The 12787-nt window shown below is 39.7% G+C and overlaps 1 protein-coding gene across 13 annotated transcripts in view; it reads left to right on the top strand.

Annotated features, from left to right (window-relative positions):
- Positions 1-12787, top strand: part of BTRC (beta-transducin repeat containing E3 ubiquitin protein ligase) — a 195734-nt gene that overhangs the window by 65184 nt on the left and 117763 nt on the right. For 7 of the 13 annotated variants that reach the window (XM_061204144.1, XM_061203747.1, XM_061203874.1 and 4 more), the window contains one exon: positions 3054-3161. The exons of 3 other annotated variants lie outside the window; for them this stretch is intronic. In XM_061204144.1, the coding sequence (XP_061060127.1) occupies positions 3054-3161 (108 nt within the window). Of the gene's footprint in view, positions 1-3053; positions 3162-4985; positions 5064-10498; positions 10550-12787 lie in introns of those variants that run through there. 3 more of the 13 variants (XM_061204644.1, XM_061204467.1, XM_061204552.1) reach the window with 3 other exon arrangements.

Below are 12787 nucleotides of genomic sequence, written 5' to 3'. Positions count from 1 at the left end.
GCTCCGCGGCATGTGGGATCCTCCCGGACCAGGACTCGAACCCGCGTCCGCTGCATTGGCAGGCGGACCCCCAACCACTGCGCCACCAGGGAAGCCCAAAATTAGAAATTTTAACTAAACTTATATAGCAGCTATTGTCTAACACAGTTTAGTATGTTATTGTATTTTTCCTTGTAGTTACTATTTGTGTTAATTTATCTCCCTCAAATAGAGTGTAAACTACTTGAGAATAGGTCTTTATAGTGGTGAGTGTGGATTTTGGGAGACAAACACATTGTGGTCTTATTTCTGCCACTGACATTTAGTCACTGTAACGTCTCTGAACTTGAGTTTACTCTCCTGTTAAAGTGAAAATACTAATAATTCTTTGACAGGATTGTAATGATTAAGTGAAATAATGTTTTTAAGAATCTAGCACAATGACTGGCAAACAATTTATGCTTGATAAATTTTGTTTCTCCTCTCCTTGTACTCCACTTGTGTCTATTCTGCTAATGAACACTAAATATTTGATTAATGGATGAATTTATTGATTCAATGATCTGCAGTTCATAATGGCTTCCCAGAACATTTTGAAATGCAAGTGGCATTCATGGAAGCCTGTTCTTGGTAATGATGGCACTTTATATTTTTTTCTTTTGTACCTGAAGTTTGTTTTTTTTTTAATATTTATTTGGCTGCACTGGGTCTTAGTTGCGGCATGAGGGATCTTCAGTTGTGGCATGTGGGATCTTTAGTTGCAGCATGCAGTTCTCTTAGTTGCGGCATATGGAATCTAGTTCCTTGACCAGGGATTGAACCCAGGCCCCCTGCATTGGAAGTGTGGAGTCTTAGCCAGTGGAGCACCAGGGAAGTCCCTGTACTTGAAGTTTTTAGATCCCTTATTTTAATTTTACCAAAACCTTGTGCAGTAAGGGTAGGCAGATATGATTATCCTATGTGACAGTAGGAGTTTCATTTTTGAAGTGAGTGAACTAAATTGGGATTCTTTTTTTTTAATTTATTTATTGGCTGCATCAGGTCTTAGTTGGGGCATGGGGGATCTTTCTTTGCGGCGCGCAGGCTTCTCTGTAGTTGTGGTGCATGGGCTCAGTTGCCCTGCAGCATGTGGGATCTTAGTTCCCTGACCAGGGATCGAACCGGCGTCCCCTGCATTGCAAGACAGATTCTTAACCACTGGACCACCAGGGAAGTCCCTAAATTGGAATTCTTAAGAGCCAGTCATTGAATTTGTATAGGTAGAGTGTGAATGTATTACATGGCCTATGGAATACTATAGTTCTCTTGGCCTGAATTTTTTAGTTGATATAGTAGTGAAAAGGGAATTCTTCTATTCCATGGCTTAAGGATACATAAACTCTCAATGCAGCAATCTTTTTATTGTTCATTATTATAGCTTCTGTTACTCTTAGAAGTTGACCAACAGGGACCTGAGTTTAGGAGATTTTGTCTTTCAGCTTTCATATAGTAAATGCTAAGGCCAGCCCTTTGCCTGCAGGGCCTTCTATCAGTGAAGAGGAACTGTGGCTTTTTCCAGGCAGCCAAATAGGGGGAGGAGTCAAGATTTTCAGCGTTCTTTGTGAAAATGAATTTGTGCTGTTGAACCTCATGGGCATTAGATACTATATTCTCCTTAAAGCACTGCAGGCCCCTTGTTGCAACATTTCAATCTCTTTTCTGATTCTTTCAAGTAGTAGAAAACATGTTTCAGGCATTTAAAAACATGCTGTGTATGCTTTTTAAAAGCTAGTAAACTCATTCAATTGATTAACAGACTTCAGTTGTAATAAATTATTGGCCCACCGTTTTTTGGAGTACTTTGCAGCATACTATCCTTATATCAGTTATAGATAGTGTGAACAATGAATACCATATTTTGTTTCCTTAATATTTCTCCAACTAAAGTATTTTAAGAAGAAAAAAAGTCCCACGATGATAGTAAATATTTCAAAACTTATAAAGTTTAGTATTACGTGCACTGACGTATTTCAAAATGTTTTTCTGTTTTTATATGTGCTGTGATCAGGTATTTAGTTTTTTAGTATTATTAGACTGTAATAGCACCCAAGTTGATGGACAGAGCTTCAGCCTGGGATACATTTAGGGAATGTAAAAATTCTTCTAAAAGATACAGTGCTTCATGAAGCTACAGGAGGAGTACCACTCATATTGTTTAATTAGTACTACTAGAACTCATAATTTCTACCTTGTTTTTTGTTTGTTTGCTGCTGAATACACTATATGTATATTCACACTTACACATTTGTTTTTGTTTCTTTAGAAGGTTTTAGGACCAGCAGCTTTTTGGGGTTCTCTTTTTTTCCTCTTTTTCTGTCCCTGTCTCTGCTTCTTTCTTTGTTGTTGTTTTCCCTTCTGTTTGGATTGCTTCCTGCCTCCTCCCTCCAATATTCCCACCCCCCTTAATCCATCTGGAAAGATGAAGAGGCAGCTGCTGTGGTAACTATGCATTTTGGTTAATAGCAGACTAACAAGATACATAAAACATATGCAAACTGTGCAGAGTTAGTTGCTGTCAAAGCTGTAGGGGTATAATACTTTTTCTTTGCCTTCTCCCCACCTTCTAAAAAAAAACTTTAACTTTCCTGTTATATTTTGTCTTCTAAGTTACCATTTCTAATATTGAAATGCTACCATGAATAATTCCTTTCTTCTGCTTAGTCTGCACAATATTTCACTCTGTAGTGAGTTTATGGGAGATGAGTTGAGGTGCGTAGAGGAAAAGAATTGATTAATTGGGTTAAGAAGTAGATTTCCTTTAGATTCATACATAGAAGATGAACAGGGATAAAAATTTTTATTAAATATTTGGATTTTTGACCTATAACTTTTTTTTCTTGCTTTTTGGCCACTAGTGTCCCTTTTGAGTTTCCTTCTGGGGTTAGAACTAGTAAGTAGTATGTTTCTTGAAGATGTGTCTATCATAAAGGCAAGCTGCAACTGGAATATTGTATTTAGCCAAGCCTTGAAAATTCCTGTAATCTGTGCCATCCTGTCTCATACTGTCCCATCTCATAGTTGTCCTCTCTCTGCAGTGCTCTATGCCCAGGTCTCTGTGGCTGGGCTGCTCCAGCCTGGCGGACAGCATGCCTTCGCTGCGATGCCTGTATAACCCAGGGACTGGCGCACTCACAGCTTTCCAGGTACTTTCTCTGTCTCTGTGGGTTATTTGTGGGCATTAGTATGTGTGTCTAATTAATTGGTGTGTCTCTCCTTCTTTCCCATCCTTCACTTACGTTCACTTTTCTCCTTCATATTGCCTATATTTCACATCACTCAATTCTTTAATTTATAATGTAGATCCAGATCCATCCACTCTTGAGACATTTTTATTATCATGATTGGTTTGCCAAAATTGACATAGCGCAACTTGACTTGTTGGTTTTCATACCTAGTAGAAGTATGATAGTGAATTTTAAAGTAATCTCAATAAATAGCATTCAATATGTAATGTTTGCTCTGGACCTACATAAAGCCAATTAATATAATCAATCAATTAATTACAACCAGTTGCCCGGGCACCTTCTTGTGTTTCTCTTGTGCTTACTAAAAATATAAAGTGCTCAATTCAGAGTGTCTCCTGGCTACTATACTATTATATATGTGTGTGTTTGTGTATGTTCTTTTGGTTTTTTTAAAATAAATAAATTTATTTATTTATTCTGGCTGCGGTGGGTCTTCGTTGCTGCACGCAGGCCTTTTCTAGTTGTGGTGAGCAGGGGCTACTCTTCATTGTGGTGTGCGGGCTTCTCATTGCAGTGGCTTCTCTTGTTGCAGAGCACGGGCTCTAGGCGCGCGGGCTTCAGTAGTTGTGGCGCGTGGGCTCTAGAGCGCAGGCTCAGTAGTTGTGGCGCATGGGCTTAGTTGCTCCATGGCATGTGGGATCTTCCCAGACCAGGGCTCGAACCCGTGTCCCCTGCATTGGCAGGTAGATTCTTAACCACTGCGCCACCAGGGAAGTCCCCAGTTACTTGTCTTTAATGAAAATACTTACTTTAATATAAGTATTTTAGTGATGATGATGCTGGATATTTGTCCTTTGCAAAACTTCCTTTGCTTGTCTTATGAGATACAATATGGTGAAGGGCATAGGCTTTAAAATTAGTTAAATCAGGGCTTATATACTGTCTGTCACTAGTGGTATGATCTTGAGCAAGTCATTTTCACTCTAAATTCATCTGTAAGTGGAGACTATAGTAAGGGCATGCAGTAAATAGTTGCTGTTTTTATCATCCTTATCTTCATTGTCATTAACATTATTGCTGTTAATGTTAGAGAATATTGATATCCTGAGAGTATCAATTTATTTCAAACATCGTATGTTTTTTTGTTTGTTTGTTTTTTACTATATATCATATTGATGAAGTTTCGGCTCTCAAGGAACTCAGTCTAGCTTTTTGGTTTTTTAAAATCTTATTGGGGTTGGAATGAGTTTCACCAGACTGCAGTCTGAGAGAACAGTCCTTATAAGGCTGCCCTCCTTCAGATACCAGTTGTAAGGGCACCCCCCCCACCCCCACCCCGCCACTCAGGTTTGGTAACTCACTAGAAAGGACTCACAGAACTCACTGAAAGCTGTTATATTCACGGTTTATTACAGGGAGAGGATTCAGGTTAAAATTAGCAAAAAAAGAGACATACAGGATAGAATCTGGAGGGAACCAAATGTAGAAATTCCTGTCATCCTCTCCCCATGGAATCATGGATGGCATTATTGCCTCTGGGCCATTGTATGTGACAGTACACACAGGATATTGCCAATCAGGGAAACTCACCCAAGCCTTTTGTGTACAGAGTTTTTATTGTGGCTCAATTACAGGCTGCTCACATGGCTGATTTTTAGTCTGTAGCCCCTCCTATAGGTTACACTAATGCTTTTAGTCTCTGTTCCTTCTTAGGATTGGAACTGAATGTGGCTCAAAGCCCCCATCATGAATCACATTAGTCCTGTGGCCAAAGCCCCCAGTCAAAGTTCTGTTAGGTAAGAAGTTCCAGGGGGACACCACCTGCCAGTAACCAAGGGGAAAGACAAGGCCTCTCTTTGGGTAAGATTAATTCTTCAGTATACAGGGGTCATGTACTCCTTTGAGAATCTGATGAGAACTATTGAACTTAGAAAAATACTCATGACACATAGGCAAAATTTTATTTATAAGTTTTATATATTATGATTATTATATTTATATTATCTTAAGCTATTAAATTATTTTTTTAACATCTTTATTGGAGTATAATTGCTTTACATTGTTGTTAGTTTCTGCTGTATAACAAAGTGAATCAGCTCTACACATACTTATATCCCCATATCCCCTCCCTCTTGCATCTCCCTCCCACCCTCCCTATCCCACCCTCCCTATCCCACCCCTCTAGGTAGTCACAAAGCACTGAGCTGATCTCCCTGTGCTATGAGGCTGCTTCCCACTAGCTATCTATTTTACATTTGGTAGTGTATATATGTCAATGCCACTCTCTCACTTCGTCCCAGCTTACCCTTCCCTCTCCCCGCATCCTCAAGTCCATTCTTTACATCTGCGTCTTTATTCCTGCCTGCTTCTAGGTTCTTCAGAACCTTTTTTTTTTTTTAGATTCCATATATATGTGTTAGCATACGGTGTTTATTTTTCCCTTTCTGACTTACTTCACTCTGTATGACAGTCTCTAGGTCCAAGTTCACTCTGTATGACAGTCTCTAGGTCCAGCCACCTCACTACAAATAACTCAATTTCGTTTCTTTTTATGGCTGAGTAATATTCCATTCTATATACGTGCCACATCTTCTTTATCCATTCATCTGTTGATGGACACTTAGGTTGCTTCCATGTTCTGGTTGTTGTAAATAGTGCTGCAATGAACACTGTGGTACGTGACTCTTTTTGTTATGGTTTTCTCAGGGTATATGCCCAGTAGTGGGATTGCTGGGTCATATAGTAGTTCTATTTTTAGTGTTTTTTTTTTTTTTAATTTATTTATTTATTTATTTATTTTTGGCTGTGTTGGGTCTTCGTTTCTGTGCGAGGGCTTTCTCTGGTTGCAGCAAGCGGGGGCCACTCTTCATCGCGGTGCGCCGGCCCCCCACCGTCGCGGCCTCTCTTGTTGCGGAGCACAGGCTCCAGACACGCAGGCTCAGTAGTTGTGGCACACAGGCCTAGCTGCTCTGTGGCATGTGGGACCCTCCCAGACCAGGGCTCGAACCCGTGTCCCCCGCATTGGCAGGCAGACTCTCAACCACTGCGCCACCAGGGAAGCCCTATTTTTAGTTTTTTAAGGAACTTCCATACTGTTCTCCATAGTGGCTGTATCAATTTACATTCCCACCAACAGTGCAAGAGGGTTCCCTTTTCTCCACACCCTCTCCAGCATTTACTGTTTGTAGATTTTTTGATGATGGCCATTCTGACTGGTATGAGGTGACACCTCATTGTAGTTTTGATTTGCATTTCTCTAATGATTAGTGATGTTGAGCATCCTGTCATGTGTTTGTTGGCAATCTGTATATCTTCTTTGGAGAAATGTCTCTTTAGGTCTTTTGCCCATTTTTGGATTGGGTTGTTTGTTTTTTTGATATTGAGCTGCCTGAGCTGCTTATATAGTTTGGAGATTAATCCTTTGTTAGTTGCTTCGTTGGCAAATATTTTCTCCCATTCTGAGGGTTGTCTTTTCGTCTTGTTGGTTTCCTTTGCTGTGCAAAAGCTTTTAAGTTTCATTACGTCCCATTTGTTTATTTTTGTTTTTATTTCCATTTCTCTAGGAGGTGGGTTAAAAGGGATCTTGCTGTGATTTATGTCATAGAGTGTTCTGCCTTTGTTTTCCTCTAAGAGTCTTATGGTGTCTGGCCTTAGATTAAATTACTGTTTAAATTATATAATCCCCAAATCCCCCAAACTGATAAGTTCTATTAAGGAAATGTTGCAGGAAGGGGGACCCCTTCTAGGGCCTGAGAGTGGGCTCTTGTCTAACACTTGGAAATGAATTGTCTGAGGAGACACACGTGCTGACAAAGCAAGAGACTTTTTGGGAAGGGGTGCCCGGGCAGAGAGCAGCAGGGTAAGGGAACCCAGGAGAACTGCTCTGCCACATGGCTTGCAGTCTCAGGTTTTATGGTAATGGGGTTAGTTTCCGGGTTGTCTCTGGCCAATCATTCTGACTCAGGGTGCTTCCTGGTGGCGCGCGCATCACACAGCCAAGATGGATTCCAGTAGGAAGGATTCTGGGAGGTTGGTAGGACATATGGACTGGCGTCTCCTCTCTCCTTTTGACCTTTCCCGAATTCTTACGGTTGGTGATAGCTTGTCAGTTTCTGCGTTCCTTACCAGGATCTCCTGTTGTAAGGTACCTCATGCAAGTGGTTACTATCCGGCCTGGCCAGGGCAGGCGGTTTCGGTCGGTGGTTATCCTAACAGAAATGTGCAGGGAGCCATAAGAATATATAAAAGAGGAACCTGATTTAACCTGAGGGTGGGGGTAAGGAAGATCAGGTAATCAAGGTTTGAGTTAAGAACTGAATGATGAGTAGGGATTAGGCAAAAAGGGAGGCGGGGGAGAACATTTCAGGCCAGTTCAAAGGCCCTGAGGACAGGTGGGGTTTTGTGCATTTAAGGACTCTGCTGGGAAAACAAAAAAAAAAAGAAATCATTTCAGAGAATGAGGAGAATAGAGGAGAATAGAGTTAGGAAAGACTGGGGAAGCTTGATCATGGCAGGATTTGTGGGCCATTGAATGTTTCATCTTGATGCTAAGAGTACTAAGCTGTTGAAAGTATGTTTTTTTAAATTTATTTATTTTATTTATTTATTTTTGGCTGCATTGGGTCTTCGTTGCTGTACGTGGGCTTTCTCTAGTTGCGGCAGGCAGGGGCTGTTCTTCCTTGCGGTGCACGGGCTTCTCATTGTGGTGGCTTCTCTTGTTGCGGAGCCTGGGCTCTAGGCACACGGGCTTCAGTAGTTGTGGCTCGTGGGCTCTAGAGTGCAGGCTCAGTAGTTGTGGCGCACAGACTTAGTTGCTCTGCGGCATGTGGGATCTTCCCGGACCAGGGCTCGAACCCATGTCCCCTGCATTGGCTGGCAGATTCTTAACCACCGTGCCACCAGAGAATTCCCTGTTGAAAGTATTTAAACACAAGTTTGACCTGATCAGATTTGTGTTTAGATGTATTACTCTAGCTATCATAAAGATAATTTCAGTAATTGAAGGAAGAGATGTGGGCAGTTTGGTTTTGATGTCAGGACTCCTTTGCACTCTTAAAAATTATTGAGGACTCCAAAGTGGTTTTGTTTATATGGGGTATATCTATTGATATTTATTATATTTGAAATCAGAACTGAGAAAAAATTTAAATATTAATTTATTCATTAAAAACAACTGACTAAAATAGCTACAATAAATCCATTATATGTTAATGCATATGAATATTTTTATTTAAAAAAACCTATTTTCTAAAACAAAAATTTAAGACTAACATTGTATTACATTTTTATAATCTCTAATGTCTGGATTAATAAGACAGCTGGATTCTCATGTCTGCTTCTGCATTCAGTAAGTTGTGATGTGGCGTTTTGCTTGTAATACATGTAGAATTCCAGCCTCACACAGATATATAGTTTGAAAACGTAGAAGTGTTTTAATATCCTTTTCAGGTAGTTGTGATTTCTTAAAGATTAGTTGTAGTATAGAATCTGAAAGCATATCAATGAACTTCTTGTGCTCTATTATATTAAAAGCATTGGTCTCAGTGTTTTTAACAAATCATGCTGGAACAATTGAACATCTATATGCAAAATAATGAACCTTGACTAGATATATTGCACCATATTCAAAAATTAACTCAAACTGGATTGTAGACCTAAATATGAGCTAAAATTATAAAACTACTAGAAGAAAATGAGTGAGAAAAAAATTCGTTGTGACTTCACATTAGAAAATATTTTTTCGAGAAGACAAAAACATGAACCATAAAAAAAAATAAATTGGACTTAATCACAGTTTAAAACGTCTGATTTTTAAAAAGATACTGTTTAGAAAATGAACAAGTAAGGCACTGACTGGAAGAAAATATTTGTAAAATACATATTTGATGAAAGACTTGAATTCAGAACTCTTACAAAACAATAAATAATAAGATAAACTACCCAATAAAAAAGGGCGATTAATGAGCAAAAAATTTGAATGGATATAATACCAAAAAAAGATACACAAACAGCAAATAAGCACATGAGAAGATCCTCTATATGTTTAGACATCAGGGAAATGCAAATTAAAACAGCAGCAAGACACTACATTGCCACCCACATGCTTCTTCCCACCCTGGAATGTGGGGCTGGGAATTCAATAGATCCTAGTAGTTATTGTATCCTAGCTTAATATGAGAAATGTTAGGCTAGAAAATTCCTTGAAAGCAGAAGCAATCTCTTAACACTTATCCATTGACCTCCTTTTTAGTAGTTGGGGCTCAATAAAAACTGATGATTTGAACTATGTTAGATAAGTGGTAAAGATAATCATGTGCAACTAAAAATTGTACAAGTCAAAATCATCTGACATGGACACTAAGATATGAAGAACAATTCAAAATTTCTTTCGGCCTAAAACAATTTTGAATCTAAGGCCAGTAGGAAAGATTTGTGAACAAAATTACCATCACTGTCAGGGCTTTCTCTGTTTAGTCTTAGTCAAAAAAATCGACAAATATCTATTTTTTTTAATATTGAGTCCCCTTACAAATTACTGTACTTCTGGAGTATATTTGGAGACAAATTGATTTAGAAATTTTTGCTGAAAAATTCAGAATAAATTGGTGTGTGGGCCTTGAATTGTATTGCAGGGGTGAAATTGTGTGACATAGGCAGAAAAGAGATGCTTAAAAAACATCTTAGAAAAGAAGCCCAGAGGCCAGTATATGGTGTAGTGGTTAAGAGTCCTTGTCAAACCCAAGTTCTTGTATCTTATGCACAGTAAGGCCAAACAAACTGAACTGTCAGAATTTGGAGCAGAAAAAGGTTTATTACAAGGGCCAAGCAAGGAGAATGGGCAGCTGTTGCTCAGAATTTGGTGGGGAGGACTGCAGGGTGTGTGACCTTCCTCAGATTGGTTGGTAGTGTGATAACAGGGTGGTGTTTCAGGAATCTCAATCATTAGCCTTCTGGTTCCAACCAGTCTTGGGTCCATGTGATAGTGCTTAGCTTGAAGTTACCATCTTCCACCTGGGTGGGGGGGCCTTAGTTGCTGTAGATAAAACTCAGAGATGTGTATCAGATTGTTATGTACATCCCTTGAGGAGGAACAAGGACCCTGCCCCATTGCTGCGCTATTGTTTCTTGACTCCTTTCCTTTGTTTCTTCATTCCCTCACTTAATTAGTAACTGTTTGAATCTGCCCATTGGAACTCAGGGAAAGTCTAGGAGGCTGAAGCCTTTTTTCCCTGCAAACAAGAAAAAGGCTTTTGTACCAGGGAGGACCCTGTGGGGTTCTGCTCAGTTTCACCCTGGCACCAGACTGCTTGAGATTTGAGCCTGGCTCTGTCTACATGTAATGTTGGGTATGTACTTGACTTCTCTATACCTCAGTTTCCTTATCAGTTAAGTAAGGATGATAATAGTATCTATCTCATAGGGTTGTTAGGGTACGAGTTGACTTTTATTAAATCCTTATGAAACCATGCAACTCAGATAGAGACTTAAACCCACTGTCTTTTAATTGAGATTACACACCTGGTCTCAGGACTTAATGAAGCTCAGGTTCTTTATGTCTCATCACAGAAAGAATTCAATGAGAGACAAAGTGATAGGTAAGAAGTGGATTTATTTATAGAGAAGACACACTCCACAGACAGAGTGTGGGCCATCTCAGAAGGTGAGAGGCCCTGAAATATGGCTTGATTAGTTTTTATGGGCTGGTTAACTTCATAGGCTAATGCGTGGGAGGATTATTCCAACTATTTCAGGGGAAGGGGCAGGGATTTCCAGGAGTTGGGCTACCGCCCACTTTTTGGTCTTTTATGCTTAGCTTCAGAACTGTCATGGCACTGGTGGGTGTGTCATTTAGCATGCTGATGTATTACAATGAGTGTATAATGAAGCTCAAGGTCTACTGGTAGTTAACTCTTCCACCATCTTGGATCTAGTTAGTTCTAACCATTTTTTGTCATGTCCTGTGGCTATGTCATTCTTTTTTTTTTTTTTTTTTTAATTAATTTTATTTATTTATTTTTGGCTGTGTTGGGTCTTCGTTTCTGTGCGAGGGCTTTCTCTAGCTGCGGCAAGTGGGGGGCCACTCTTCATCGCAGTGCGCGGGCCTCTCACCGTCGCGGCCTCTCCCGTTGCGGAGCACAGGCTCCAGATGCGCAGGCTCAGTAGTTGTGGCTCACGGGCCCAGTTGCTCCGCGGCACGTGGGATCCTCCCAGACCAGGGCCCGAACCTGCATCCCCTGCATTGGCAGGCAGACTCTCAACCACTGCGCCACCAGGGAAGCCCCAGTGTCATTCTTTTAAAGGTTGTGCCCTGCCCCCTTCCTTCCTGTTTCACTTAGAACAGGGTCTGGAAGATAAATGGGTTCTATATTATCAGAAAACTGCACAGAGGACTAGGTTTGGAAGCTTTCAGCAAATAATGTTTCACCTTGGTATAAAACAGTACACTGTTGAATTAAATCTTTTTTTTATTTTTTCATACCTTACTGCCCAGTTCTGTATCATAGCAAAGCCTACACTTGGTGCAGGTATTGAGAAAATTTTGCTTTCCCCAACATTGCTATAAGTATGAATGTTTATTTTTCTTTTCTTATCTTCAGAGAAATCATTAAGTTCTCTGTAGCAAAAATGGAAGAAATGGGCTTATATGCTGGTTTTATTCTGTTAATCCAACAGTTTGTTCTATGTCAGGTTCATTGTGCACAGGTGCTCAATATTGCTGATTGACTAATTGGCAGATATAGACTTAAGTCTAGTCTTTCCTGTTTCCACTACTAGGATTAAAACAATCTTAGTACATTTGCATCTTTCTTGCTTGGGTTTTGCCTTATTTGCTTATTTAGGTTTTTGTTTATGTAAAAATTACATATAGTAAAATATACACATCTTGTGTACACTTAGATGAATTTGACAAATGTATACATTTGTGTAACCTCACTCTCAAGATATAGAGCATTTCCATAATCTGAGAAAGTTCCTTTGTACCCCCTTCCAGTTAGTACCCATATCCCATATGCAATTACTGTTCTGATTTGTCACCGAAGATTAGATTTGCCTGTACCTGAACCTTATATAAATGCAGTCACAGAGTATACATTCTTTCGTGTCTGTTCTTTTTTTCTTTTCTGGCCATGCAACATGGCATGCAGGATCTTAGTTCCCTGACCAGGGATCAAACCCCTGCCCCCTGCAGTGGAAGCACGGAGTCCTAACCACTGGACTGCCAGGGAATTCCCTGTGTCCTCTTGATCAGCATAATGTTTTTGAGATTTATCCATTTTGTTATGTTTATCTGTAACTTATTCTTTTTTATTGCTAAGTAAATTCCATTGCATTAATATACTACAATTTGTTTTTCCATTCATCCATTGGTAGACATTTGGATTGTTCCTATTTTTGTCTACTATGAATAAAGCTACAATATACAGTTTGTATGTCTTTTTGTGGATATGGATTTTTATTTCTCTTGGCTTAATGCCTCTCGAGTGGAATTGCTGGGTCATAGAGAAAGTGTATTTTTAACGTTAAAAAGTATAGTTCAAGTAATTCTTCAAAGTGGTTGTCCCAGTAGGAATACTCATTTCTAC

Source organism: Eubalaena glacialis, chromosome 1 (assembly GCF_028564815.1).
Source record: "Eubalaena glacialis isolate mEubGla1 chromosome 1, mEubGla1.1.hap2.+ XY, whole genome shotgun sequence".
NCBI lineage: Eukaryota > Metazoa > Chordata > Mammalia > Artiodactyla > Balaenidae > Eubalaena > Eubalaena glacialis.
Note: the sequence above shows the minus strand (reverse complement) of the source record. Positions and strands in the feature narration are given on the sequence as shown.